The 27662-nt window shown below is 40.3% G+C and overlaps 1 protein-coding gene across 1 annotated transcript in view; it reads left to right on the top strand.

The window, feature by feature from the left end:
• The window catches only part of adgrb2 (adhesion G protein-coupled receptor B2), a 196611-nt gene that overhangs the window by 121506 nt on the left and 47443 nt on the right, over nt 1–27662 (top strand). The window contains 4 exon segments of the mRNA XM_029442629.1: nt 2207–2294; nt 3187–3289; nt 8013–8056; nt 22233–22359. Coding sequence (XP_029298489.1) covers nt 2207–2294; nt 3187–3289; nt 8013–8056; nt 22233–22359 — 362 coding nt within the window.

The raw sequence follows: 27662 nt of genomic DNA, 5'->3' as shown, positions 1-27662 counted from the left end.
GCGGCTCATTGTTTGAGAATTCATGGCGAGTGAGTGCGCATGTCGATGACGTTTCTATCGCGACTACCGTGAAACCGTAAGAAAACAAACATCTGAACGACGAGGTTCGGGAACTTCTCTCAGTAAGGGCCAGGAACAGCAAGGGGCATACATTTTGCTATTAATCTCCCCTCAAACACTGCGTATGGGTGTGTTTCTCAAATTGGCTAACTATTTCGATAAAGATCAACAGCTTGACCAGATTAGAATTAGTTAAAACTGAATATCTGGAACTGAATGTGGAATATCTGCGTAAAAGGGTAACAGGGTAAAAGGTAACATTGTCAGTCTGTTCAACCCGTTGCAAGTAATGCTATTTTACATTACTCTCATTTCTTAAAATGTTCTGCACTGTGTACAAAAATTTAGAAAAAAGCAAACGTCCAGAAAAAAGAAAGCAGGAAGGAAGGAAAAGAGTAACTCACATGGAACTGTCTGGTTGGGGCTTTCAATATTTGATTAAAACCATAAATTATGTCTTTGCATCAACTTCGAGCATATCTTTTCATGACGAATGGCATATTAAAGTTCACAGCAGGTGACTGGTGGTTTACCATTTTTGCTGGATTACAGCCGACCACCAATCATTAGATGTTCAGCGAGCGAACAGTGACCAAAAGTCTGTTCCTGGGAAATTAGAGTTTTGTGATTGAGTGCTTTGTGGTATTAATCATCCTCTTAGGCGTAGGAGTGCCACACCATCACACAGTGATTTACCATTTACCCACAATACACTGACTTTCTCATTTGCATGCCTTTGCAGACACTGTCCAATTAGTATCCATCACACTCGCAGTCTTTCTCATGCTGACTTTGATCAGTTTTTTGCCTCCTCGCAGTCACACAATTGCTTTTTTTCCCACTGTCGAGATCTTTTTGTCTTTTCCTCTTTTGCTCCTCGTATGTCTTGCGTAGCTATCTCTCTTCCTGAGTATTACCTCTTAGGCAGCAGGCAGACAGATTTTGGATGAGTCACACAGTATGTCTGATACCATCAGCCCCCTCTGTCTCTTCCTCTCCCGCTCTCTGTGCCAATGCTCTTCCGTTGTTTCTCTCAGCCTGAAAGGGCAAAGGAGGGAGTGGCGTCTCTCAACATGAACTCTTCCCCTCTTACTTTCCCTCTCTGCTTCCTTTCGACTCCCTCATTTGAGACAAAGTGACATTTACAGAGGGACACTACGTCTCCTTGGGAGCCCTTGCTCTTTTTTGGTGAAAGAAGACTGAAGGGAGTAGTGGAAGGCAAAGGATTGTAAATAAGGGTTGTTGAAAAAGTTGAAAAATTGGGTAGAGAATGGCCACACCAGATTTTAAAACAGGGGGAAAAGAGAACATTGGAAAGAAAGACCTTGTCTAAAGAGGGTTTGGACAATTTTTAAATCATTTTAATCAAGTTAATTGCTTGGTAGAGGATTATTTTAGAAATTAGGCTTCTGCTCAGCAATAGGTGAGCTGTTAAAAGGCAAACAAATTGACATAAATAGTGTCTCCAAGTGTGAAACCAGGATCTTGCACCTGAAATAGTGGAATATTTCCAATTTATAAGCACAAGTCTATTCCAATGGAATATGTAGCTGTCACATCAGGCAATGCAATTATTTTTTTTGATGTAGTCAACAGAGCATGTGTCAGTCACAGCTCAAGAGAAAATGTAAATTAAGTTGAAATTGCAGATTGATTAGACAGGTGAAAGCTGTGTTTGTTTGCTTCAGCAACTACTAGATGTGTTTGCATTTAGTTTAATTATATCAAATTCCCCCTTTAAAAAAGTGCAGGTCATCTCAAATCAATCGCAAAATAAACAACGCTCCAGCCTTTAATTAAAATGTCAGATTGTCAAGCTTGATAATGTGTAAGCCATTTTGTTTATAAAAGTAACATTTCCTCCATCTTTGTTGTTGTTGTATTCTTGTTGATATTTTAAATATCAATTTGCTGCAATGACCCATTTACCCGTTTATAAAGTCTTGGAAAAGTGTATTAGTTTCCATACTTCTTTAGCTGTACTTCTCCCCAAAAACAAACTTCAACCCTTGTCCTTGCACAAGATAACAATGGGTATACAGAATACATCAATTGATGGATAGATACATTTGATTTTTAAGATGTTTTTTAGAAAAACCACGGCTGCTATTTGGGCTGATCCATCGCACATGTTCCTGTGTTTCAGAGATGGAGACTGAGTCAGAGTTTCCAATGTACTATGTCATCGGAGCCATCTTGTACAGGACGTTGGGCGCCATCTTACCTGCACCAAAGTGAGTACTTCTCATGTGATCCACTCTTGTTATTCTTATTTTTCCAAGCATTTCTCATCTTCTACTCCTTTCCCCGTCCTTTCTTTTTGCCTCTCTGCATCTCTTTTTGTCAATACTTTCACCGACAACTTTTTTTTTTCCCCTTCTTAATTTTCCTTCTCACTACGTTTCTATTTCTGTGCCCTTTTCTTCTGTCGATTCTTTTCTCCATCTAATTCCAATTCTACTTCTGTTTTCTCTCATGATGTCCTGATTGCGTCTTTGCTTTCCTTGTGTCTGCCTAGTTATCAGACCAACGTCTTGGATCTCCCAAAAAGTACATTTCCTTTGATGTTTTTTCCCTTTCTTTTGCATTGTCAGTATATTTTTGGAAGTCTACGGTGGTCCTCGAATGGGTGCGGGCCTAATGGGGTCCTAAAACTTACATAGAACTTGCAAAAAATAGAAGTTGAGGAGGAATCAGGATGTTGTCAAAAGGCCACTGAGATATGGTGTTTGTCCTGGCCCTGGGCCCTTTTATTCAGGTCAGTGCTCTTGGATGTGGATGAGCTGGATCTGTTAAAACCCTTTTCTCCCTGTAGCTCAGCTGGATGCTAATAGGTCCAGTGTTCCCTTTTCACTTAGGCTCTGGCTTTCTCCCGTTCTCATTAGCTTTTAATTTTTATGTTTTTTAAATGTATTTATCTATTTATTTTTGCAAACACACTCAAAAAACATCTAAAGCTCGGCAGGGCGCCGGGTGTGTGTCCGTTTCTGAGCGTGTTTGGATTTTTACATGTGTGTTTTGTGTATGACAAACAAGCACAAGAAAGCAACTCACCAGAGAGATGGAGATGTGCAGCACAGTTTTGAAATAACAGCCTGCTGTGTGTGGCTTTGCGTGTCTTTGCAGCCCCCCTGCGGTGCTCAACTCCAAGATCCTGACGGTGACAGTACGGCCGGAACCGCAGCTCAGCAAACCCATGGTGGTGGTGGAGCTGTCGCCACTTTTTAATGTAAGTTTTATTTTTGTTTATTTTTTATAGAGCTGCACTGTTATCATGCGACCCGGCAGGTCATGATCATCTTCAAGATCTAGATCATTTCAAAGTAGAGTATGTGAGAGTGGAGAGCATTACTCTTACATTTTCACCACTGAATCTTTCCCAACCCATCTAACTGCCAGAAAACAACTTATTTTGCCAGGAACATCAAAATGTTAAGTGCAACAAAAATGTAAAATATTCCATAAAAGGCACTTTCCAACGCAACGGTTTGCATTTTTTTTTATTATATACTTGTATATTGAGCGAGGAAAATAAATTTGTTTCAAGGCTGTAAAGGATTTATTTTTCTCCCAGCTGACCCATGAGTTCAGATGAAAGAGAAAGTGCCGCATGCTATAAAGCGCCACAGTGCTCGTTGAATTGCCTGAATAAATGCAGACCTTTTTGACTTCCTTATATCGCAGCGTCTCCCGGTGCCTATTCAGTTTATATTACAGTGGGTTATTAGAAACGACTCGCGGGGTGTCTTCAGTGGAAAGGACTAAGTGCAAGTTTAATTAGAGGCACTCTTCACGACCTCAATAAGATGTTGGTTTCATTAGCCATTCTTCTGTGCAAAGGTGGGCACAGTTTTGAATATTTAATTTTTCTCTTTAGACGATACAAACACACACATATATATATATATATATATATATATATATATATATATATATATATATATATATATGTACATTTACTAAAATCTTCCTATGAAATCAGTCGCTTACTGCACCAACCAGGGCTTGAGTGTTTCATTAAAAATACTTTTTATTCATGCTCCATCCTCCATCCTCCACCACTCCATGTCCCTGCTTTAAACCAACGATTCATTACATAATTATGCCTTTCCTTTATATGCCCCTATATTTTATCTCCTTATTATTCTGCTTTTTAACGCTTTTGGCAAAGCAGAGGTACTGCAGGTACACCCTCTGTATAGAGGATGATGTCTTAATACTGATCCAAGCAGGCTGCTCTGGACTACTAACCGCCGAGGACAGACTCTTCTCCTGCTCACAGTGCAGTACAGGGCTGGGATGCACATATGCGTATCTGAGGACATTCTTATCCTGCTTTATGAGGTACTCTGACTACTTTAGTGTACCCCAAATGTTGAAGATTCTCAAGAGAAAACAAAATGGACTAAATAGATGTAGAAAAATGAATGTAATAATACATTTGAAAATGAATACATCTCCGCCATAACAAAAAGGAAATGACATTGCAGAGGATTCAAGTGATTAGCATAATATTCATTTGGTTTCATTTGAAATGCAACCACTGCTCATATCCATAATTATTACTTGAAATTAATTAGGATTTTAGCAACTCCTAAAAGCAAAATAAAAGACCAATGTTTTTTAATAACCAAAATAGTTTGTATTTGTATTATTGCACTGAAGGACTATTAGGATTAAAGCAGTTTTTCAATTTTTTTCCTAAATACACTAATTACGTTTCTTCGAGAGCTAAATGAGAAGATCACTTCCACTCTCATGTCTGTTTGTTCAACGAGCAGTGTTTAGGATTTAGAGGGATTTATTGGCAGAAATGTAATGCGGGTATAATATTCATGACTATATTTTCATTAGTGTATAATCACCTCAAACTAAGAACCGCTGTGTTTTCGTTAGCTTAAAATGAGCCCTTCGTATCTTTACGTACTCTCCCACGGAGTCGCTCTCTCATGTTTCTACATCAGCCCAGAATGAACAAACCAAACTCGGGCTTTAAAGAGAGTCTTTCACATTTGTACAGTACCTGAAGGCCACTGGAGGTTCTCCCACCCTAAAGGGAACGGTGAGTGGAGGGGTACTTAGTTGGTTTCTGCAACCTCATCGTTAGATGCCACTAAATCCTACACACTGCTCATTTTAAGTATAAAGCTATAGCCAGCAGCCGGTTAGTCTTGCTAAGCTAGCTATGTCTGTTTACCAGCACTTCTGTAGTTTATCCTCGGACAGAGCCAGCTGCCAGCTAGTTACTGTAACTGTTTCCCCTTGTTTTCAGTCTTTATGCTAAGCTAAGATAATATGCAGCTGGGTGTAGTTTTTTATGTGATGGATGTGGATAGTACTAAGATGTAACCAACAAAAACAATAACATAGTGTATTACATTGAGTGAACTACTTAATAAATAATGAATAAGTATTGTACTTTAAAGGCAGTGTTAACTTACACTATGTTCAGCTTTGCTTGGCCTGAACCTAATTAGGCAGAAGATGCTGAGCTACTACAACCACAAGAGGCATGGAAGTGAAAAAGAGAGCAGAGTGTCCTGTCCTGGTCTCAAGCTGCAGTAAATGTTGAACTCAGCCTGTGTAGAAACTCCTGAAGCAGTGCCGTAGAAACAGCTGCCTCAGGCTTCACTCTCAAAGGGCAGTGTTGGGGTCTCTGTTCACGGTCATGTCTTCACTGAGAGGACATCTGCTCCAGACACCTCACACATCTCCCTGTTGTCAGTGTGTGTGTGTGTGTGTGTGTGTGTGTGTGTCTAAACAATCACCCATTACCGTTTCTGGTCTTTTCACTGTAAACTTTATTCAGTCGAAAAGCATCATCCACGTTACTCTATTAATTTTTCTGAATCATTAATCTGTAATATGAAGTGGGAAGCTTTTAAGACTCTCTGAACCAGTGTGGTCTGGAAAAGTAACTAATTTCATCTGATTAGCTCCAGCAAATATGCATTATATCGCCAAATGAATACCACATGTAGATGTGAATACCTTGAAGAAAGTGCCTTTTCCTTTTGAGAGAAAAGGACAGAGCTATTAAGGTAGACACCATTATTACCGTGCAGCTGTTAAAATCAGACACGCATCTCTCGCTTCGAATGGCATCAGTTGAGCAGACGCTGTCATTATGCAACCTATCGGCGCTAAAGAGGAGGCAGACATTGTGGGAGTACACGGATGTCACTCCCGCTGCAGCGGACAGTTCTGGCATGATGCTCGCTGATTGATAGTTGAACGCTAGCAGAGGCCGCCACGCTAATGCATGCCCTGGGACATCTAATGTCGTTGACGGCGGCGGTCTGCGTGCAAGGCAGAACAAAGCGCTGTCATCCATCAATCTGTGTCGCCATGCCTCTGATCCTGTGTATATAAACCTTGCATCATCCCGTCCTCTCAAGTCCAGCCATGCAGATACCCCAGGATTCACTGTTTCATGGGAGATTGGTTATGAACTAGAGCAGGAGAGGTGACCTTGCCTTTAGAGAAATAAATCATCATAGTGCGGACGCGACTGTGCATCACCTCATTCTCTCCCTTTTTTGCTCATTTAAAACACTGTCGATATTGAGAAAACCTTCAGTTAGCTCTTCACACAAGTACAGGTCATTCTTCTAATTTTTTTCACACTGTGGTAAGTCTGCTTTTCGTGAACATCATCCTTTTCATATTGGACAGAAAAGTGTGGCTGTGGAATTACTGCTATAATTCCCTTTACCATAAGGGGGAGCTCAAAGGCAAAGGGCTTAATGCAGGACTCAGGGAGGACCAACAGACTGGTACAGAGAGGGATCCATTTTCCTCTGCATCAGTGGAAGAATGGCATCTCGATTGTGGGTTCCCTATGTCGTTAAGAGTCCTGACAAAGGACCTAGAAAGTGTATCTGTCAGCTGTTTCACTCAGACAGTTCTTTGTACCAGTTTCAGACTTATAATGCTTTTGATTGAGGAACATATGTAAGTACAGAATCCAGACATGACACCCACAAACTTCACCTACAACCAATCGCAATCCAATCCATATACCGAACGACGCGTGCACGTCCAAAGGGCACAGACAATTCTTTAAAAACAAATCGATGCTGAGATCACTGAGGATCACCAGTGGAACAAGTTGTGATGAGTCAGTTAAAGTCATCGATCCTGTGATTGACTCACTGATTGAGTCATCGGGAGTCTTCCTCTTCCAGCACGCGTGCCTGATCTTTGATGACCAAATGATTCACCAGACTCTCGACTCCAAACGATTGTCTTTTGGCTCCAGCGACTCGATGGATTAAGAGTGAGCTGGATAGAAAATCACCCTTGTTTAGACCGCCGTGAGGGGTTCTGTGACTTTATTTTTTTTTGTTGGTTTTAAAATGTGTTTAATCACCTCATAGTATACTTATTATATGTTTAGAGATGCAGAATTTATTAAGTACTTTACTTGACTTTGGTGAGCCTTTACAGACTCTGAAGGGGCCAGTTCATCACTATAAGTACTTGTTATACTTAAAGTACATTTTACTGCTTCATAGTTGTTTACTTTTACTTTACTACTTCACACTGTGGTTGTACCTAAGTAAAGAATTTGAATGCTTTTTCACTACTGGATGTTTATGACCCCAACTAGCTGTGTATTATTGTCCATGAAATGGCTTTTTTTTTGTCTCCAACTCTTCTCAATTCATTGCTCACACACCTTCTCTCTTTTTGCAGCAGCAGGATCTATTTGCTGCTCTGTCCCCTGACAATGACTCTTTCTCCATCTCTCCCTCCCACCGTCTGTCTCAATCCTTCTCTTTCATTGTCTGTTTACCTCTCTCCATCGCCCATGCAGCATCACTCTTTCTCCTCTTGCAACGAGCTATTCTGTCTTCGCTCTGCCTCCCTCTCTCACTCATCCTCTCGACTGGCAATAACAGCTTATCTTCTCCCCCCCTCCCTCCTTCCCCCCCCCCTGTATCTTGCAGGGTACATCAGATCCACAGTGCATTGTCTGGGACTATGGCAACCCGTAAGTTACTCTAAATGATTTTGATCTGTGCATGTGAGAGTATACAGTGCAGTAGAGCATGTGTCTGTCAGTGTGTATGTGTTGCTGTTTATCTTTCTGTGTGCTCATGGCCAGTCAGATTAATATCATTAATGAACTGAAAACAGTCTAATGAAGTTCCCTGTGTTAATGTTAATTAAATTAGTCAATGAGAGCAAACACCATTCTCACTGTGTTGCTAAGAATTCACAAGTAACATCACTCAGAACGCCTCATTGGAGCCATTTTCTTTTTCTTTTTTTGCAGTCCTTCTCAATGTTTTCCTTTACTCACACCATGTTAGAGATTTAATTTGCAATTCTAAACAGTGGAATCTTGGCTTAACTTCAACAATCCAGTTTTGTACCACCAGTGAACCTGAAGCATTAGTTTTGACCAAAGGGGTTTTCTCTCGTTCGTCTATGTAGGCCACTGACTCTTTGACATTGATGTATGTGGATCATCTAGTAAACTACATAATGTAAACGAGCACACACTGTTTTAACCATTAACCCACATTGTAATTACTCTTTTAATCAATAACAAAGTCAAACTTGTTCAGGACCATTACGCCAGTGTTTGGTACCAGGTCATGGTCTCATTGCACTTTCATTATGAGGCAACGATGTTTGAATGGCCCATATCTTCTACCCATGCCAGTAAAGCTGAAGAGATGCAACCTTTTCTCCTACAAAATACAGTGATGTACATATCACTAATTTTAGAGTTAATGGATGACTTTCACTGGCAACTTCTTGAGGATTCCATGGTGGGTAATCATTGGAGGTAGAGCATATGAAGCGCCACACATGTTGGTAGGTTTAGGCCACTGAATTACTTGGTTATGTTTAGGAAAAGATCATAGTTTTGGTTAAATATTACAAAACTTGACACATCTTGCAACAGGCTTCAAGTTAGAATTTACTTTTGTTATATGCTTAAATATTACCATAACATTGTTACCTGCAAATTATATTGTTGGGACAGATACCTTCAGTGCAAATACTTTGCGCTGGAAGTGAACATTTTGCATTAACAGTCAATACAAGACAGCTTGTCATTTTGAGCTTGACCATTTTGAGCTTGACCGTTTTGAGCGTATCACATGGTCCTCATCAGCAGACAAAATGTTCTCATTTGTCATGAAGAAGTCTTTAAAGTGTTTAGAATAATCACTAACATTTACATTTCCATGACAACTGAGCAAACATCATCACAAAGACTGTGTGATACGGTTAACATCTCCAGAACAAGGGATTACGTGGAGATTGATATGTCAAGTGTTTCATTGTTCCTTTGATTAAAAATGCCGTCCCGGTGGCATTACTTTGCCTCGAAAAATGTATTTGCTGATATAGATTAGTTGTATATGAACATCATTTTTAAGAGCCAGATTTGACGGATGATACTTTGACGGAGCAAATTGCTTTCATAGAAGTTGAATTTGTCATCACAGTGGGCCTCCCTGTCTACTGTGACAACAAAATGGATGACAGAAAACTTCCAGTCAGCTCAGCTTCCCCATCGGGATCACATTATAGTCTATCCTGTTCTGGAAGAGTACTCTTAGGTAACCAAAGCACACAATAGGACCGCAGCTTCACAACTTATCAAACTACCCCTCTCCATCGAGGTAGGAGAGGAACAAAGCTCGGCAAAGTCAATTAAGTAGCCGGCAGATTACAGCTGCAATCAAATTAAATTTAGAGACGTTACGAGGGCACGGAGCCAAACAGAATATAAAGTGGCAAGGTGGCGGTGATGTCTATCAACTAAAAATACTCAAAGTGGGAGGAATGTGGGAATCATTCAAATGTGTTTGCCAGGGATAAGGTAATATGTTTGCCGACACACACAGTAGGGAGCACACACTGTTCCTTGAAGCTTTTACACAAACATATACACCAAGACCGAGTCAATTTGACACTGAAATGCAAGCAACAAAACAAGAATGTTCCAGCTATAATAACTGATTCTGACTATTTTTGTCTTTTTTTAGTGCTCGTGTCAGCTGTTCCTGCTCTAAACACTAAACAGATATTCAAGATGTCTATTTGCATTTTGAGCTAATGCAGAGACTTAACCATTTCAGTGTAAACAGCCTTAGGTCATCACAACATGCTGTTTGGGTGCACGGATGCTTTTTGGAGTGGAGATGCAAAAATAATTGATTTAGCTGTCAACTATTTTAATAATCGAAAGACCGGTTTGAGTCATTGAGGGTTAGGGTTAACCCTAACCCCTCTCCTTTCCTCTGCTCTGTCTCTGACTCTAGGTGTGTGTGTGTGTCGGGAGCGAAGTCCCGCCCTTCGCAAAACACAACAGAGGAGGGAATGTGAATGCGCAAAACAAAAATATATATTTAAATAAATAATAATATATATAGTTTCTTTAAATAAAATTTGCTTTATCTACAAACAATTTTGCGACCCCCCCCCCCCCCTTCAGTACCTCCGCAGACCCCCTTTTGAAGACCTATGGTCTATGCATTATGTACATCAACGGGTTAGGGTTAGGGTTAGGGTTAGGGTTACACACGAGCACAATAAAGGACAGAAAGGGACACCAACACAACAGGGCTGCAATATATACATTCCTTCATTGGCTTGCCTGTGCCGGGGCAGCAGATCTTGACTGGAGCTGGGCAGGAGTGCGCGGTTGATATGGCCAGAGAACATGTTGTATAAAGCAGCCGGTTGTTTGCTAGAGGATATCACCTTTCTCAACCTGGCTGTCTCTCTAACTCAGCCACGGGCTTTGATGTTGAGCAGGAGGCGGAATAGAGATAGAGAATGTATAGATAGCAATGCGGAGGAAGAGCAAACACAGCAGCAGCTGTACCAGAAAGCAGGAGAACAGAAGTTCAGCTCGGAGACGGCAACAAAAAAAACTTTTAATCTATAACCTTTATATGGAGACTATATTTAGTTCACACAGATGCAACTACACTTAAAAAAAACAAAACAACAGATTACCGTATTTGTATCTTTCCTCCTTAGTTATTATAACTCACACATGGATAATGTACGCTTACTTGCAGATCAGAGGATGGAATATTTAAAGCTTACTATCATCCCACACAGTTGTTTTGTGTGCATGTTTTCAGCAGTAGGGGTCTTTATAGAAATGTGCAAGAAATGTCAGTGGTAGCTTTCTCCTATTTTGCGTTCTTTCTGAGCTGGCTAAGTTGGCCAACAGTTTGTGGCACTCACAGTTCATCTGAGTATTTATGTGTGAGTGTTTATTTATTTATTTTGCCCCTAACAGGCCCATATGTCGGCACCATCTGCCCGCCCAAATTGCTGTGCCCGCCATCCCTCCCTGTCTTCCCCCATGTGCCCGTCTCCTCAACCTACTCTCATTCATTTGCCTTGCCTGCTCGGATAGATACTGATATGTTTAGCGCTCATAAAAGTTTTACAAGGTTCGAAAACAAAGCAAAGGAGGTTATCGAGAGTAAAAATGTACACATGTTCTGAGCACGTCTGGAGGACGACATGTCTGTCATCGCTGGGTTATTTCTCCAAAGTCTTGCTATTTAGTTTGTTTTGCTGTCTCTAATTCTAATCTCTCCCTAATGATAAACGATGATGTTCGACTTCTCTCTGCTCTTACTGACCTTGCCTCTGCCATCGCCGCGCTTTGACCCTCCCTCTGCCTCAGTATGGGATATCTGGCTGAAGCCCCACTGACATACACACACTCCCTGTACGGTGCAGCATTTATTTGATGTATTTTACATTATAGATTGTATATGTGCCACTCCCAGATGTGCTGTACTGATTCTGTAGCCGATTCTCTAACCTTTTTGCTGGCATTTCTAAAATATACATTGCACTATGCATTATATATTTCTTATTCTATTTTACATAAGCATAGAAGTAACTTACTCTCAATGACAAAGCTCAAATGCATTATACTGTAGGTGGGCAAATTAGCACTCTCCATTGGAAGCGTACTTAAAAATATGACCCAGTAGTTAGAGATGAATGCAATATACACTTTAGATGGATGGATGACGGTAAGATTGTGAAGGGTTGAAGATCACTTAATCCCATTTCTAATCCCCAGTGGTCTTCAGCTTGATCGGGGATCAGTGGTTAAAGACCAGTGCACCCCACCCTACCATCACTGCCATGAAGTAATAACGGCCTGGTGCGTAGCACAAGTAGCTTTAACATCCTCAATCTGACACGGTAGATAGAGGTCCTGCTTTGGGCTCGGATTGATCTGGCACCACAGCTGGCTTTGGCACCGCCAGGTCTCGACCTTAAATGAAAGTAAAAAGTCAAAGGCATATTCTATCTGCACACTGCCAAAAACTAGCTGCACACAAATCTGCCCAAAATGTAATCACATTTATTTTTACGAAAAAGGCACGGCGACAAGGTCTGACCTTAGCCAAGTGTATAACACTTTTATCATTCTCGTGGCAGCGTTATGGCCGTTCGTATGCCATTGATTACTCTCCTGTGTAACAAACAAGCAGGTAAATGAATGAAGATAATATAATACATAAAGTCAGTGTGTTGTTTTTTACTCTATTGGATACTTAACACTTTTGTGTTTTGATGCTAGTAGCAGTTAATGTAGCCTTGAGTCGCTCGCCTCAAGCAGAGATGAGGAGCGACCCGACTAAGGTCTGGTCAATGCACTTCTTTCTACCTCCATAGCACCAGATTGTTTATTAAACTGGTAGTTTTCAGGACCCCACCTCTTGCAGGTCAGTAAATACTTCAGCTCACATCGACCATGTTAATTGGGTATAGAAAATGTCTGGATGCTGTTATTCCTGAGTGTACAGCATACAGTTCATTTATTTAACTGTTTATAGTTTATAGTTTATTTATTCCTAAATAAAATAGCACGTATCAGATAATGCCTTTTCACAAGTATGTTATACAAGACCATTAGCTGTGCTAAAACGTTCAATTTTGTCAGTGCTTAACTCTGTAGTGTGAACAAATGTTGGTTGGCTTTTCTTTAACCCCACCTGAAATGCCTTGTATTAATTTACCACTTCACAAAATTTCCACTTGCATGCATATTTCCTCATCACTCCTCGTCGTCACAGAGGAACACTTACGCAGAAACACACACACTAACACACTTACTGGCGTAGCCACCAGGAGGAGAGGGGGGGGAGGTGGAGGGCTGATAGAGCTTGCTCCACTTTTCCATCTGACAGAGCAGAAGGGATCAAGACTGTGTCTGAGTTGGCCAGTAGGGCTTATGTGGGCTCTGCCTCCATTGGGCGTTACAGACATGGACAGGCTCTCAGCTCATTTCCCCAGCTATCACAACAGTCCTTAGAGAGCGCCTTAACATGGTAGCTTCGATTCTTAGAGCGGAATGCTCGGGTTCTTGTTTAGGACAGTTGGTACTTTTGTCGCTTTAAATAGCTGTTGAGATCCGTTCTAGGGTTATGTCTGATCTGAACTTTGGATATGATTTATTTCTGCTACTGGACTTCAGGGATAACTGAGGGCTGCTTGCTCTTAAGAAATGCTCTCCATTTTAGTTTGGGTGATGAGGTTGCGTAAAGCACGTTAGGGGTTGTTAGGTTAGTCTTTTTGCTTTTTTTAACTTTTGTTATTTTTATATTGATTGCGTCATTGGGTAACCAGTGGGAGTGGAGTGTTGCACTGTGTCTTACCGTACAGCCAGGGATAGCTTTTAGAACTACCTGCTGTTTCCCTTGGGCGAAGTTGATGTAAAGCATTTGCAGTGATTAGTATTTTGAAGATTAGATTAGAAGTAGAGGAAAAACGAGACTTGCTCCCTGCTGTCAGTTGGAATACATTGCCTCATCACTGTTGGACCTTAACAGTTTGAGAACCACTGGGTAAGTTGCATCTATACCCCCTTGAAATGTGTTTCATTTTGTAGCTGTACTGTTAAGATCTCCTGACTGATTTTGCACAGCAATTACACTCTTACAAGATCATGTAACCTAAAGTCAAGTGCTGTATTTGCCTCATGCTTATCTTGTTGACTCACACATTATCCTCTTTTCTCTCGTGCAGCTTGAAGTAGGCTGCGAGGGCACTGTATTAGTACTCTTTGAGATTCAGAGTTGTCCCCTTTGGCCTCAAGAGTGCTATTTGAGCCTGTGACAAGTTGAGAAACACCACATATTTCTTGAGTTGTAAAATTTTGAAATAATGCAAAAATAAAATCCCTTTTTTGCGATCAAAATTAATAATCCATTTTCAGCAGAAGCCACTTTCTTCAGAGTCACACACAATTCAGGCAGTCAGGACGGCAGGCCGTTTATGGCTGTAGCTGAGACCTGTTTCCTCTGCTTTTCCTGTTCGCTCCCTAGCTTGCACACCAGGAAGAAAGATAATCCCGGCAAAGAAGCTTATGAATTAGCCCATGGCTATGTCAGACAGCAGATCGGGGAGGTGGAGGTCAGTAACAAAGCATCCTCCTCGCACGGGAGTCAGGAAAGAAGCATAAAGTAGGGGTTTGTGTGACAACCTTGCATGACATGAGGCAACAATAAAGTAGGATTAATTAGCAAGGACAGTACAATTTCTCCATTTAAAGATCTATTCAAGTTTCCATTTAAAAGTATGTGAACTACAAATCAATATATATGTACTGCAGAACTAATAATAATGTACTGCTTTACTATCCTATAGAAATATTTGTTAGCATTCACATCTCTGGCCTTGTTGTGGCTTCACTTCACATTGATACAGCTACAATAGTGATAAATGCATTCTATAGAGAGATGTCTGATTCATATGTTTTTCCTATAATCATTTCATAACATATGGGACTCGCATCAATAAATATTTTGTGTTTGAGATACCGCAAAAAGGATAACATTTATAAACTTAAGCCGTACGGTCTTGCACATAAACATCACAGCAAGCCTCAGATAATCTCACTGCATGTTCTTGTGGTTATAAGACCCATCTTTACATCAGTTAGTTGAAGAGAGGAAAGCTTAGTTCCTACACAGTTAATATCTGGGTCAAATACATTTATGCATGCAGATACAAACACATGAACATGCACTGAAATGCAAACACGGGCCTACATTGTGACGAATACTGTAAATGTTGGCCGGTCAGTCCTGCATAATAGGTGCTTAGAAAGGTTAAGTAAGTGCAGATGATTTGTGTCATGTGAAGATTTGCTTCAGTGCTTTCCAGCTGTATTGAGAGTAAAAGGCCAACGTGAGCTGCCTCTGGTGAATGTGCATTCTGGCTCCCTGGCGGGCGGAGATATAATGTCTACCTGAATAGATTGTTCCCATTTCTTTCTCTGGCTTCGATCAGGAAACTAAACTCCTGGCATCATAAAGAGGTTACTAATATGAATTTAGCTGACACAAAGATAAGCAACAAGCTGTAAAGATTTGTCAGAAAAGCTCACCACTAAATATTTAAATATAAAAAATCAGACACCTCCAGTTGGCTATGTGTTCAAAATATCTGCTTCAAAGGACGGACTGACTTTTAATAATAAACAATCTATACGTTCAAAATTCTGATGGTTTACCTTGCCTAGTTCACAAATATGGGTGAAACAGAAAATAAGATAACACATGACAGCTCTTTGGACAGAATAAAAGTCACAATGATGCATTTAACACAGACACAGGCAGCTGGGCCGCCAGGATGACCCAACCGGGTGTGAATCCGTCAGTAATAATCTTGTTAAATGTCCTGTATAGTGTTAGGAACCACTACTTTACAACTCAAGCAACTTCTAAAAGTAATGGAAGACAATGAAAAAGGATGCTTTTATAAACTTTTTTGGAGTGTTCACTTCTTTTTTTGCCTGATGAGACCTCTGCTCTGGTTGAAGGTATGATTTTTGAAGGTCTTTTTTTCACAGCAGATATTTTTGACCTGTCATACAATAGTAAGAAAAGCACAGGTGTTACTAATAGCACTTACGATGGCTGCGTTCTGTTTAGGGTTAGGGTTAAGTAAGTCATGACAGTGTGACAGAGCATGCTCTACATACCAGGAGCCTGAATCTGAAGCAGCTAAATGGAATTCACCCATCATTCAATTGTTTATTTACATCGTGCTTTTATTGTGACATGTCAAAATGTCACACATGTGCCAATGCAAGAAAATGACCATTGCCTGTCGAAAAATCCCTAAAGTTGTATGTTAGTTTCGTCCATGTTAAATGTGGAAACTAGACTTAACATACAAATGAGAATTAAAAAGTTGTAAGTAGTTCCACCCTAACAGGGAGATGTCAATCAAGAACAATCCTAACAGTGTAATCAGCAAATTAAGTGAAAACACCTCTGTGAGTGTAGCAGTGGGAGCTTAAAATACTGCATAATTGCATAATGTGATGGCAAAAGCTTGTGTCATTTCTACATTCATGCTTAATTTGTTGAGAAAAAAGTGTTTCAAACACTGCTGACGTACAGTGATGAGTTGTAACCAATTGCGTCTGTGTCCACTTGAGACCACTTACCTCCATGATCCATAAAATCCCTCTCTACTACAGCAAGCCCTCTCCTTCCCACTAGTCCTTCTGTCTATGATTCATTAGCTCTCTGTTTGCAATGTGTCACCAACTCTCACTCTGTTTTAGACAATGACTATCCACTGCTCTCTTCTTTTTCTAAAAGCGCATTAAAACATCCGGCAGTATATGTGGCAATTTGCTCAATGACTTCACAATATCATGCACTGAATATTAAACCTGATCCTGCTGTCGTCTAAAGAGTAAAGTGTTCTCTGTGTAATAAGGATAAGTTTTGAGATTAACATGCTATTAATTTCCATTTATGTGTGAAATACTTTTGTCATCCCTCAATGCTTTCTTCATCTCTTTAAATTTACTGCTGTTTGCTTTATCCGCCCACATTTACCTTCTTTCTCCTGTGTAATAGCTTTGATTGTCTGTGCTTCTGACCTCTAATTTCACAACTACACATACATTTGATGGCAGATTTTTTGCCAGAAATGAGCAATGGACAGGGGATACAATTTTAGTACTAAACTATATTATTTGGCTACGGTCATCTCATAAATCAGTTTTGACAGTGTTTGCCAGCAGCTGAAATTAGCTGATAATGTTAATCCTTATTACATCAATGACAGCTATGTAGAACAACATTTTCCCATGTAAAACTGGTTCAAATGCTTAGCAGTGACAATATGTTAAATGTTGCCTAAATGCAGCACATTAGCTCTTGTATTATTATACAGCTTTATTGCTGAATGTTCTGTCCATATAGGCTACCTTACAGATAGTACGTCATCTTGTTGAGCTCGACACGTCACTATTCTATGTGCTAGGATTTAGGGATAGTTTTTTAGTGACTTTACCTCCATACAGCTCAAATTTCTACATCAAGCCCTTCAATTTCAACAATTCAAAGCATGTTTAACCTTTTTTTGTTTTTTAACAGGATGCACTTGGCTTTCATAGCATTGCCCTTTAAGTCGAGGGTTGGTGCCAATTCAGTAGACATTAAAGGTCAATTTACGCTGTTGTTCAGGAAGTGTTTTTCCTATTTTTCTTAACAGCTGCAACATCATTCTACAAGCAGTTAGGGAACAAATTGAAAAGCATTGTCACGTGTTACTGCAGTGGTCATTGTACATAGCGCTGTTGTTTTTTTTTTTTTTTAGCAATGCTAATAATGTGGCTGTTGGGATGAATGGCCCACCACTTTAGTTCAGACTGAAATGTCTTGACTGCTAATGTGTGGATTGCAATTAAATTTGGCACTCACACTTTACACACAATTGTAATATATTTCTTCACTTACCTTTTCATCTAGTGCCATTATCCAGTCAAAAGCTTACTTTGTCCAATACTTTGCTTTAGGACCAAATACCTGCAAAACTAATAACATTCCCTTCAAGCCCAGCTGCACTTTGTGTTTGGTGCTAATGAGTTATTTTTATCATGCTAACATGCTAAACTAAGACGCATAGAAATAGAACAGGAGTAGAACGGATAATCCCTTTCAAATTAACGTAGCAGGATAGTCAACGTGACAGCCATTTTTACGTGTACCAATGTCATTGCAACAACTTAACCTGTGTATAAACCGACTTATGGCAAGTTGCGGACCTATTAGGGTGAGCTTTCTCAGTAAAGACTAAAACGAGCAGTGAAGTAGTAACATATGAAAGTGTAGAGAGCCACATTACATTACATTTAACAACTTAATGCTGTGTCACTGCATAGGAAAGCACATAGCCTACTATCGCTACTTTGTTTGGCTAATTTTCTGTACCCAGTGTAGCATGAAAGAATAGTGCAATTAGCTATTACTAAGATAATGGACATGCTAAACATTACACCTGCTAAACATTAGCATTTTAGCATTGTCATTGTGAACATGTTAGCATGCTGACACTAGCATTAAGCTCACAGCATGGCTGTGCCTGAGTTCAGCCTCAGAGAGCTGATAGCATTTCTGTAGACTCTTTGTCATGTTGAGTAGGCTATATGTTAGGTTTTGGCTCAGGTCAATCAGGGCAAACTGTGTAATCCCCATGTGCACTGAGGGATAACTACCTGTCAAAATCAAGCCAACTCTAACATCCATTAAATAAAACTGTATTCCTTGTCAAAGTCAAAACCAAACAACAGATGTATCGATTATTGCAATGCCAGCAAACTGGATGGCGTTATGTAAATGTACCCATCTCAGCATTTGTTTGGATAATGCCAGGTTGATATCTTTGCAGTATACATTTGGGATCCGTAGCCAATAAACCAACTATACTGTAGTTGTACACCTGTTTGTTCATCTGGTTTCTGTTTTCCATGATAAGAGGAGTCGGCAGAGGCTCCAGGCTCATTCAAGTGCTATAACAAAAGTAAAACAAAAGCCATGTCCTTTTAATCTTTCCTCGCCAGCTAAGCCCAACTGATAATTTAATGGTTCTATGAGCCCAGCGGGGATCACAGCGGTAGTATATCTGTGGCTGTAGTCCACAGTGCCAAAGATCCGACTTTGTGAGGGAAATAAAACTATACAAAGTCAAAGCTGGCTTTTTGCTGAAAGACACCAATAATCAAATCCATCTAGATGAAGGTCAATTAAGCTTTGAAATTCAGCAGCCAAAACAAAGAGGTCACAGATAATGTGCATTTCTGGTGTTATCTTCAGCAACCCCCTGTTGTACGCTGTCAGACAGTTTTCTCATTAGCCCGACCTCCTCTTTGCAGCCAGACTGTGTATTTGTAGTTAGACCGTTTGAGTCAGTAAAGAAATGGCATACATGCTTTCACATGTGCATCTACCATACTATACATCAACCAAAATCCATAGTTCAGTACGCAACAGTTGCTTATGTAACACGCAGTCATTAGTGCATGTGTAGTCAGAGAACATATGGCTACACTGTCCTGGTGTGAACAAAGCCACTTTATTTGACATCTCTCGGGAGTTTACACACAAAACGTATATGTTTCATCATATTCATGAATGCACGTAACACTGGATGAATAGATGTAAGCTCAATGGAGTCTATATGTACATGTTTTTTTTTATAAGAAATGTAAATGTAACCCAAAAACTTTGCAAAAATACAAAATGAACACACTTTTGGAGGATTTCTTTATAAGTGCAAATATTCCATCACTCTCTCGCAGACACACAAACACACAAATCCACGCACCATGTTGCTACCCGTCAGGCTGTCTGCTGTGACTCGTTTTCCGATCTTCAGTCTTTGAAGTGTCACTGTGCAGATGATGATCATCAAGGAACTGTACACACGTCTCATTACTGAACTTGTGAATTGTGTGTGTGTGCGCATTTAGTGTCACATTGATCATGTTTGAGTGGCCTGTCATAGCAGAAGTATATTTATATATTTATATTGCACTGTGCTGTGGTTAACATGTTTTCATTTGGTATGTCAAGTTCATTTTAACCTTTTACTGGCGTTATTTGATTGACAGCAGAAGTAACCGCAACATGACTTCATTTCTTTTCTTCTTCTTTTTTTTGTCAAGATGCAGAAACAATCCAACATATGACATGTTCATTTGATTCATACTTGATTTTTGATTAATTGATGGCAAGTAATATCAAAATAATACTTCTGGTTTTTGCATCTAACCTTCAAAATACAAGCACAAAAGTTAGAAATGCATTATTACTTTTGTTTGTTAGTGTTTCCTTGTTACATCAATAATGCTTCGATAAATATAGAAGTTCATAATATGCAGAGCGTACACCATAGAGAAGGTGCTGCTGGTAACAGCAAGATAAATATTTATCAGAAAAAACAATATTTGCAAAGACAAGATTCTTAATCTTCAATTTCTATGTGTTGACTGTAAGATATGCGTCAGATCCTAATGCAAAGATAATGTTGAACATACCATAATATGTGATATTTTTCCTTGTTGGGTCTCCCAATATTAAAGGTACTCACAATATGTAGTATGTTTCAGTCCCTACAATAGGCCAACTCAAGGATTTGTTATTATTGTTAGGTTATACATATAAAAGAGGTATCTTGTAATCTTTTTTAGATGTTAAACTATCCATCTGTTATTTCTCCAAAGACAGGGTAACATCCGAAATGTGCTTCAAGATACAATAAATACAAAAGGCAACAAGCCAGCTTATCATTTCTCATAAAGTCACGAAAGCCTTCCCTCCAGATGTAAACGCTGCTCAAATATACAATATTGCCTGTCAAAGTATGCAAATCCTAATGTGGTGAAGTCCATATACTGTATAGACAAGATTGATATTTTCTCTCCATCAACAGTTGAGGGTGGACATTGCTACTAGCTTGAGAGGAGGTAATTAAGTTCTCCACTCGAGCATTGGTGGTGAAAGAACCGTGTACACCATACTGTCTGTCATAACATTTCATTTGTTCTGCTGTACAAATCTTTATATAGGAAAGAACATAATTAACAAATATAATCTGTATGAAAGAAAAATGTCTAAATGTCCAGTCCCCAACGATTGAAAATTGTTTCCTTTTTCTAGACTATTTTTAAAATGATTTTCAAAATAAAACCCTTAAAAAGTCGTAAATATTTCACTATAGCATAAAATATTTAAAAAATCAAAGTTTAAAAGAAAAATCATGACAAGTTTATTCAAATGTAATCTGTGTCCAAACAACTCAGAAGATTATCACTCAAATGTTGCTCAATCCTGATTGGTGCACAGTATGTGACATCACCTTTTCCAAACTTTTTCAAAATCTCTCATTTGAAATATCCAACGCTGTTATGGCAGAAAATACTGTGTTCATGCAGGGTCAATTTACTCACTGTGGGAAGGTTCTTGCTGCCTCTTTACCCATCAGTCATGGAGTTGGGCTTCTTGGTCCCACCAGGACGCCTCTGTCGCTGCTCTAATATCTCCCACGATGTTTGTCCATCTGTCTCTGGTTGTTAGAAATGTATATCCAGGGTTAAAAAATAAGGTTAATGTGAAGTGTGAGCTGCCGGGGTAATTAGTGCAGTTGAAATCCTATTGATCGACCTCCGCACTCAACCTTCCATTGAGGGCATATAGAGGGAAGTGGAAGGTGGGGGCGGAGCAAATAAAGGGAAGCAGTGAAAGATGTAGGGTAAGACAGTGTACAAGGTTGCATGAGATTCTGGGCACTCTCTTGCTCAGCAACGTGTTGCGTGTCAAAGCAATTGACCGTTTGGTGAATAATAATTCCCATCCACCGTTTAAGCCTCACTGGTCTTTGTTAACTGTTAGCTGATGCAACCTTTTACATTTGACCTTAAGTCTCTTAGGGTATTCTTCTTGGAAAGGGAAATCGGATAAAAAAGAAGGAAAGAGAACAAAGAGGAGAATGAAAGTGTTTAGGGTGCTAAACATGGACTCGAGAACAAGTAGGATGCAATTGGCTTCTAATGCCAGCGGGGTAAAAAAGCCTGTCAGTGTGTGTGTGTGTGTGTGTGTGTGTGTGTGTGTGTGTGTGTGTGTGTGTGTGTGTGTGTGTGGTCATGACTGCATATTAAACCTATAGAGTTATGGATGAACTTGGTGAATTTGATGGTCCACCCTCTGAAACTTTCTGTCCCTCTCTCACTTCCTATGGACGTGTTTAGTCATGTGACAGTTCTCTGTGTGTATTTGTCTCACAGTCACCGTTTATGTCCCCTCTGCCACTCCTTTCCCCACCCCCCACCCCCACCCCCTTCTCCCCACCTCCAGGGAAGCTGGCGCGGAAAACTGGGGCACAGAAGGCTGCCAAACGCTCGCGTCAACCACTGTCCACACCAAATGCCTGTGCAGCAGGATATCCACCTACGCCGTGTTAGCGCAGCAAGCTAAAGACCCGGTGAGTCACCTTTGCATATCCAGATGTACTCTGTGGAACTTGGGGGCTAACAAGGCAACTACTACCAGGGGTCAGGTCAGTGAGCTGATGACTGGCAGCAGAAGGAATTGTGATGCCGTCCCTGTCTGTTGGATCTTACTGCTGAATACAACAGGCTGTTAAGGCTTTCATTTACTTTTATATACTTGTCTTACTTTATAATAAGCACCTTTTCCTGCACTGTTGACAAGAAGACAATGTGTGCAGAATGAACAGCGGTGTGAATATGTAACATTGTCATGGTATGAGAAGCTGTGTTGATCAGTGCGTCTTTGCTTTTCTATGTTGATCGGCAGTCAACTTTTTTTTCTTCCGCTTAAACTTGCTAAAGGTCAGGTTGTTTAGCGAGCTACTTCCATGTGATGGGAGAGAGAAGAGGCGTCAATAGAAAATCAGGAGATTGTATTCTGTCTGTGTGTGATTTGTGCCTGCAGCACATAAACCAGTGCTTCTATAAATAGCTCACGTGGCATGCAGTGTGTGTTTGACATGATTAAAGAAGGCTTTTTAGCAGATCAGGGTAATGCCTCATCTGATACATTGACCCCTTCTCTTTTATTTATTTTGCACTAATGGACATCCAAATACCTGACAGCTCTAAATTCACCTTCCTCCCACAGCCACCGTCTGTCCAACATACTCAAATTCATTTATTCTAAAACATTCCACCTTCATTTCAAAACATCCTTCTATACACACCTAACCACATTCATAATTTATACCCACTTTCTTGCTCCCTTTTTTCTTCCTGGCTACATGTGCCATTGCCATTTTCAGTTTCCCGTCTCCTCCTCCTCCTTCCTTTGTTAACACTTCTAGTCGTCACTTTATGTCACAGCTTCTTGACCGCTGTGGTCATAACATTTTCCTTTGAGCTTTGCCTGCTAATTTGTCTCCACACTTGCTTGCCAACCAATGCTAACAAGGATAGGGATTGCAATAAAATAATGAGAGAGTGTTAGGCGATGGCATTTAGCTAAATTTGTTGTTACACGCCCGAATCTGAGGGAGGTTTTTTTTTTTTCGTGTGATTTTCTCTCTCTCTTAATGGTTATTTTAGAAAATGGAGCCAACAAAGCAGATCCAAGTAAGCATTGGAGGGCAACTCTAGGTGTCACAGAAATGGAAAGTGACTTTGAGGAATGGAGGATTTTGGGGAGGAAGTATTCAACCGAACAGAAAAGGCATTCTGGTCTCAGCTGGCAGGAAGAACTAAGGCAGAGAGAAAGAAAAAGAGAGAGAGAGAGAGAGAGAGAGAGAGAGAGAGAGAGAGAGAGAGAGAGAGAGAGAGAGAGAGAGAGAAAGAGACGCAGTAAAATGCATTTACAGTGTCGCTGAGATAAAGAGCTTTGGGCTTATGAGGACATCTTTCCCTGTGTAACCTTTTTAATGTAAAACATTGCCTCCATGTAGCACTCACTTGGGCTGTGCATCTACCCCTTTTCTCTTACATTATTCTTAAGAATGTCCTTATCCTTACATCCTTACATACACTCAAATATGAAAATGGTCTGGTGGTGGACTGGAGTTCCAAACACAGGAGTCAGCCAGGAAATCTAATGATTCTACAGCTTTATGTCATGGGACATTATTTCAGATTTGTGGTTTCCATTAGATGGCTCAAATACTCCGATACCCATGAGCCTCGGCTGCCATTGCTGCGGAGTAGAAGCCAGACATCACCGTAGCAAATGTAAAACTTCTTCTTTGCAGTTGGCAACAAAACATGGCATCATAGTTCCCAAATGTATCCAGAATCCGAAAGTGAGTTCATTTAAGCTGCAGATGGCATTATCAGTGTGCATAACCTTTAGCTGCTGCTCACTGTTAAATGTGCCCATGACAGAATTTTAAGCTTGGAAATTGGATGTTTTGCACCAGAAATGCACTGTTAGGAGTCATAGTTATTAATGTTTGTATGTGTATCGGCTTTATTAAAGACATTTTTTAGCTCAATTGTTTCTCTATGGGACGTTCCCTTCCAAAACGAAGGGTGCTAGAAATACGTGTAGATATAATAGTTTGGGATGAAAAGGGTCTTTCTCCATATGCTTATTTTTTTACCGCTTCATTCTGTCTCTTTTAAGTTTTTGAATTGGACAAACACAAAGATATCTTTCATGTCCAGGTGTCCAAATACATTGGAGATACTTTCTGTTTCACAAGGACTCTAAGTGTTGCACACTTTCTCAATGTAATAAAGAAGAATATTTCAAAATAGGAACAACGAATCCTTACGGTTCAGAAAGTACTTGAGCGGTGTCAAATAAGTTGGGATATATTACTAGTAAAAAAGTTAAAGAGGTCACATTTTACAGAAGGATCCATGCGACAGCTGCCTCGAATGTTCACTTGAATGGATGAAGTCATTTAATTCATCCAAACTTGGATTTGCTCGAACAGTTTCTGTCAAAATAAATGAAAGTAAAGTACCTTTAAGTCATTTTTAAACTGTTAAAATGTATTATTATTATTAAGTATGTTGCACCTTGCTTGTAAGCGATACAGCTGGGAGGGTCACACTGATTGCACCTTTACATTTGAGATTCCCAGCATATGCTAAAGCTGCTGAATATATATTTTAGCTAGATGATATAAACCTCCAATATTCAGTTGGCTTATAAGTCTAGGGATCTGTATACCATGTTGTAGGAGTCATTAGTTTATTCCCTTCTCCGCTCCCCGTGGATATTCACCCTCCTTTCATTTTTATCAAGTCAAAATAAAGCATCAAAGCTTAAATGACTTCACAGGGGTCTGTAACCTATCACAGAACTCAGGGAAACATTAATTCCCATTATATGCAAAACAACGAAGGCTGCAACCTATAAGTTGAATGGGTCATTCCAGCCGCTGTTTGTTGTTTGTGTGACTCCTCTTTCAGCTGAACAATATTGACATGTGCTCTTTCCACAGAGAGCATGTCGGGCCGCGTTTGGTTAAAAATGGCTAGGAGGGAAAACACATTGACTTTTTTGACATTTGTGATATCTGTGAAGAGTGTGTTAGTCATTAGTCATTTATCATTCAGCCCCCCGGTTCCACCATTAGACCCGGTGCTAAGGACCGGAAGGTATGGGTCAGTGTGTTCGTGGCTCTCGGTCAGGAGCTGTTGTGGCCAGCGCTGAGTGCACTTTGTTGCTTTAGGGGCCTCCAGAGTTAGCTTTTTATTCCAACGGAGATTGGATTCTATAAAAGAGGAGGGAGAGACTGATTGAATTTGGCAACTCGTGGAAAACCCAGTCTCATCCAGACATGCAAGCGCAGACAACTAGGTATGGATGTTTGCATGTTTATACACCCTCACACACACACACACACACACAAGCGTGCTTGCACGCACACAAATGCTCACGTAGACACTCGCGCACACTCATAAGAGCTGTGTCCAGGCTGTGTGGCTGTTAGAGCAGAGCTGAGTATCAGCAGCCCAGCTCTGACAGCTTATCCTGGGCCACAGCGCTAGGGACAGGGGGGTTGAGGATTAACCTCCATGTTTAATAGAATAGGGAAGGGGAGAGAAAGAGATGGAGGGATTTAGAAGCAGTGCTGCCATTACAGGCCGTTTACAGTGGAGCGAGGGATAGCCAGTTAATCCTGTTTACTTTCTATAGCCTCTGAGATTTCTGTGTGTGTGTGTGTGTGTGTGTGTGTGTGTGTGTGTGTGTGTGTGTGTGTGTGTGTGTGTGTGTGTGTGTGTGTGTGTGTGTGTGTGTGTGTCTATAGAGAGACCTTCACTATCAGACACAATGCAGAGGTTGTTACTTTAGAGAAACAGGAGAGAGAGAGAGAGGGAGAAATGAGAGTTCATTGAGTGAGGTCATGAAGTCATACAATAAACCAAGCCACTTAATTCCCAAAATGACTTCAGTGGGAACACAACCCCTACGGATATGTCTGGACTCATTGCCTCCACAGCACTCATAGGGATCACAGGATTTGGATTTGAAGGAGGTATTGGCTTTCTAAAAGTAAGTTTAACATTTTGTGCCTCAAGTTAATCAAGTTATGACTCTTTGGTTCTGTTTCGTCAGCACATAAGGCCGCTGTCCTTGTCGTGTTGACATTGTAATGTATCGCAGTTACCAAGCGCATCCCTCAAACGTGTTTCATAGCTACAGTGGGATCCGTGGCTCGTGCTTGCCTAAGCAGGTAACCAGAAATGCGAGCGAGAAGGTCTGTGGTTCAAACGGCACCTGAGACCTTCATGCAGTCAGTGTGGATGAGTACACACACATACGAACACACATTGGCCAGAGGGAGAGGGGGGTACATTCTGCATTTCCATAACTAATTTATAATGCAATTACTACATCAAAGCAAGAACAACATGTGAAGTGATCTCTTCTTCTGCTGTAAAGGATTTATCACGGCGTCTTCTACCTGCCAGGCTAACTGTGTGATTCATGAAATGAAATGATTGGGCATACTCGAGTCTGTTTCCTCCACTGTCATTAGCACTCACCGGCACCTCATCAGAATGAAAATATCTCACAGCTGAGTCTATTATTTAGATTTAATGGCCACATTTCCTGATTTGACTGTGGGAGGACGATAGCGATGATTGAAGCTCTACAGGATGGCAGCTCATAATTTCACTTATTATAACTTAACTGGGAATGTCGTTTGGAAAGAAAACAAGGCCTACTCTAGATGGAGGAAATGCTACAAGGTTACAGTATGCAAATATCTTGTCAACTGAAATAAAAAAATGAGGGTTGCTCAAATTTATGAAGGGACTCTGCACGGAATTGCATTAGAAACTTTGGATCCCTCGTCGTGTTAATTGAAGGTTAGTTAGTTATTAGGGAGATGATAAACAGGTGAAATGATTCAGATGTGTTTCTCTGGCTCAAAATGCATAATGGCAGAGCGTGGGTGTGACAGATTTATTTGGTAATTCGATATTTCAAAACTGAGCAGAAAGTGTTGTTCTGGCTGCAGTGGCCTTTTTGACAAAGTCCAATAATTGTTCTTTCCATTTATATTCAAGGGGGCCAAGAACAACGTATTTTGTACCTGATTTCATGTTGTATTTTCTTGTTATGTAAAATGCAATGTTTTGCCAAAGCATACATTAGAGACTATATGACCTTTAGCTAACCTAATAAGATGTGTGTGTGTGAACCAACAAGGCCTGTTATCGTGTATCAATGGGCAGTACAAACCTCAAATAGTATGTTAAAAAAAAGACCTGAGGATAAGGCCAGCACTGGATGTGATGACTTTACATTAGCTCTCCAGGTTGTCAAACACTGCCAGGA

The sequence above is a fragment of the Cottoperca gobio genome, chromosome 11, assembly GCF_900634415.1.
Source record: "Cottoperca gobio chromosome 11, fCotGob3.1, whole genome shotgun sequence".
NCBI classification, from domain to species: Eukaryota; Metazoa; Chordata; class Actinopteri; order Perciformes; family Bovichtidae; genus Cottoperca; species Cottoperca gobio.
Note: the sequence above shows the minus strand (reverse complement) of the source record. Positions and strands in the feature narration are given on the sequence as shown.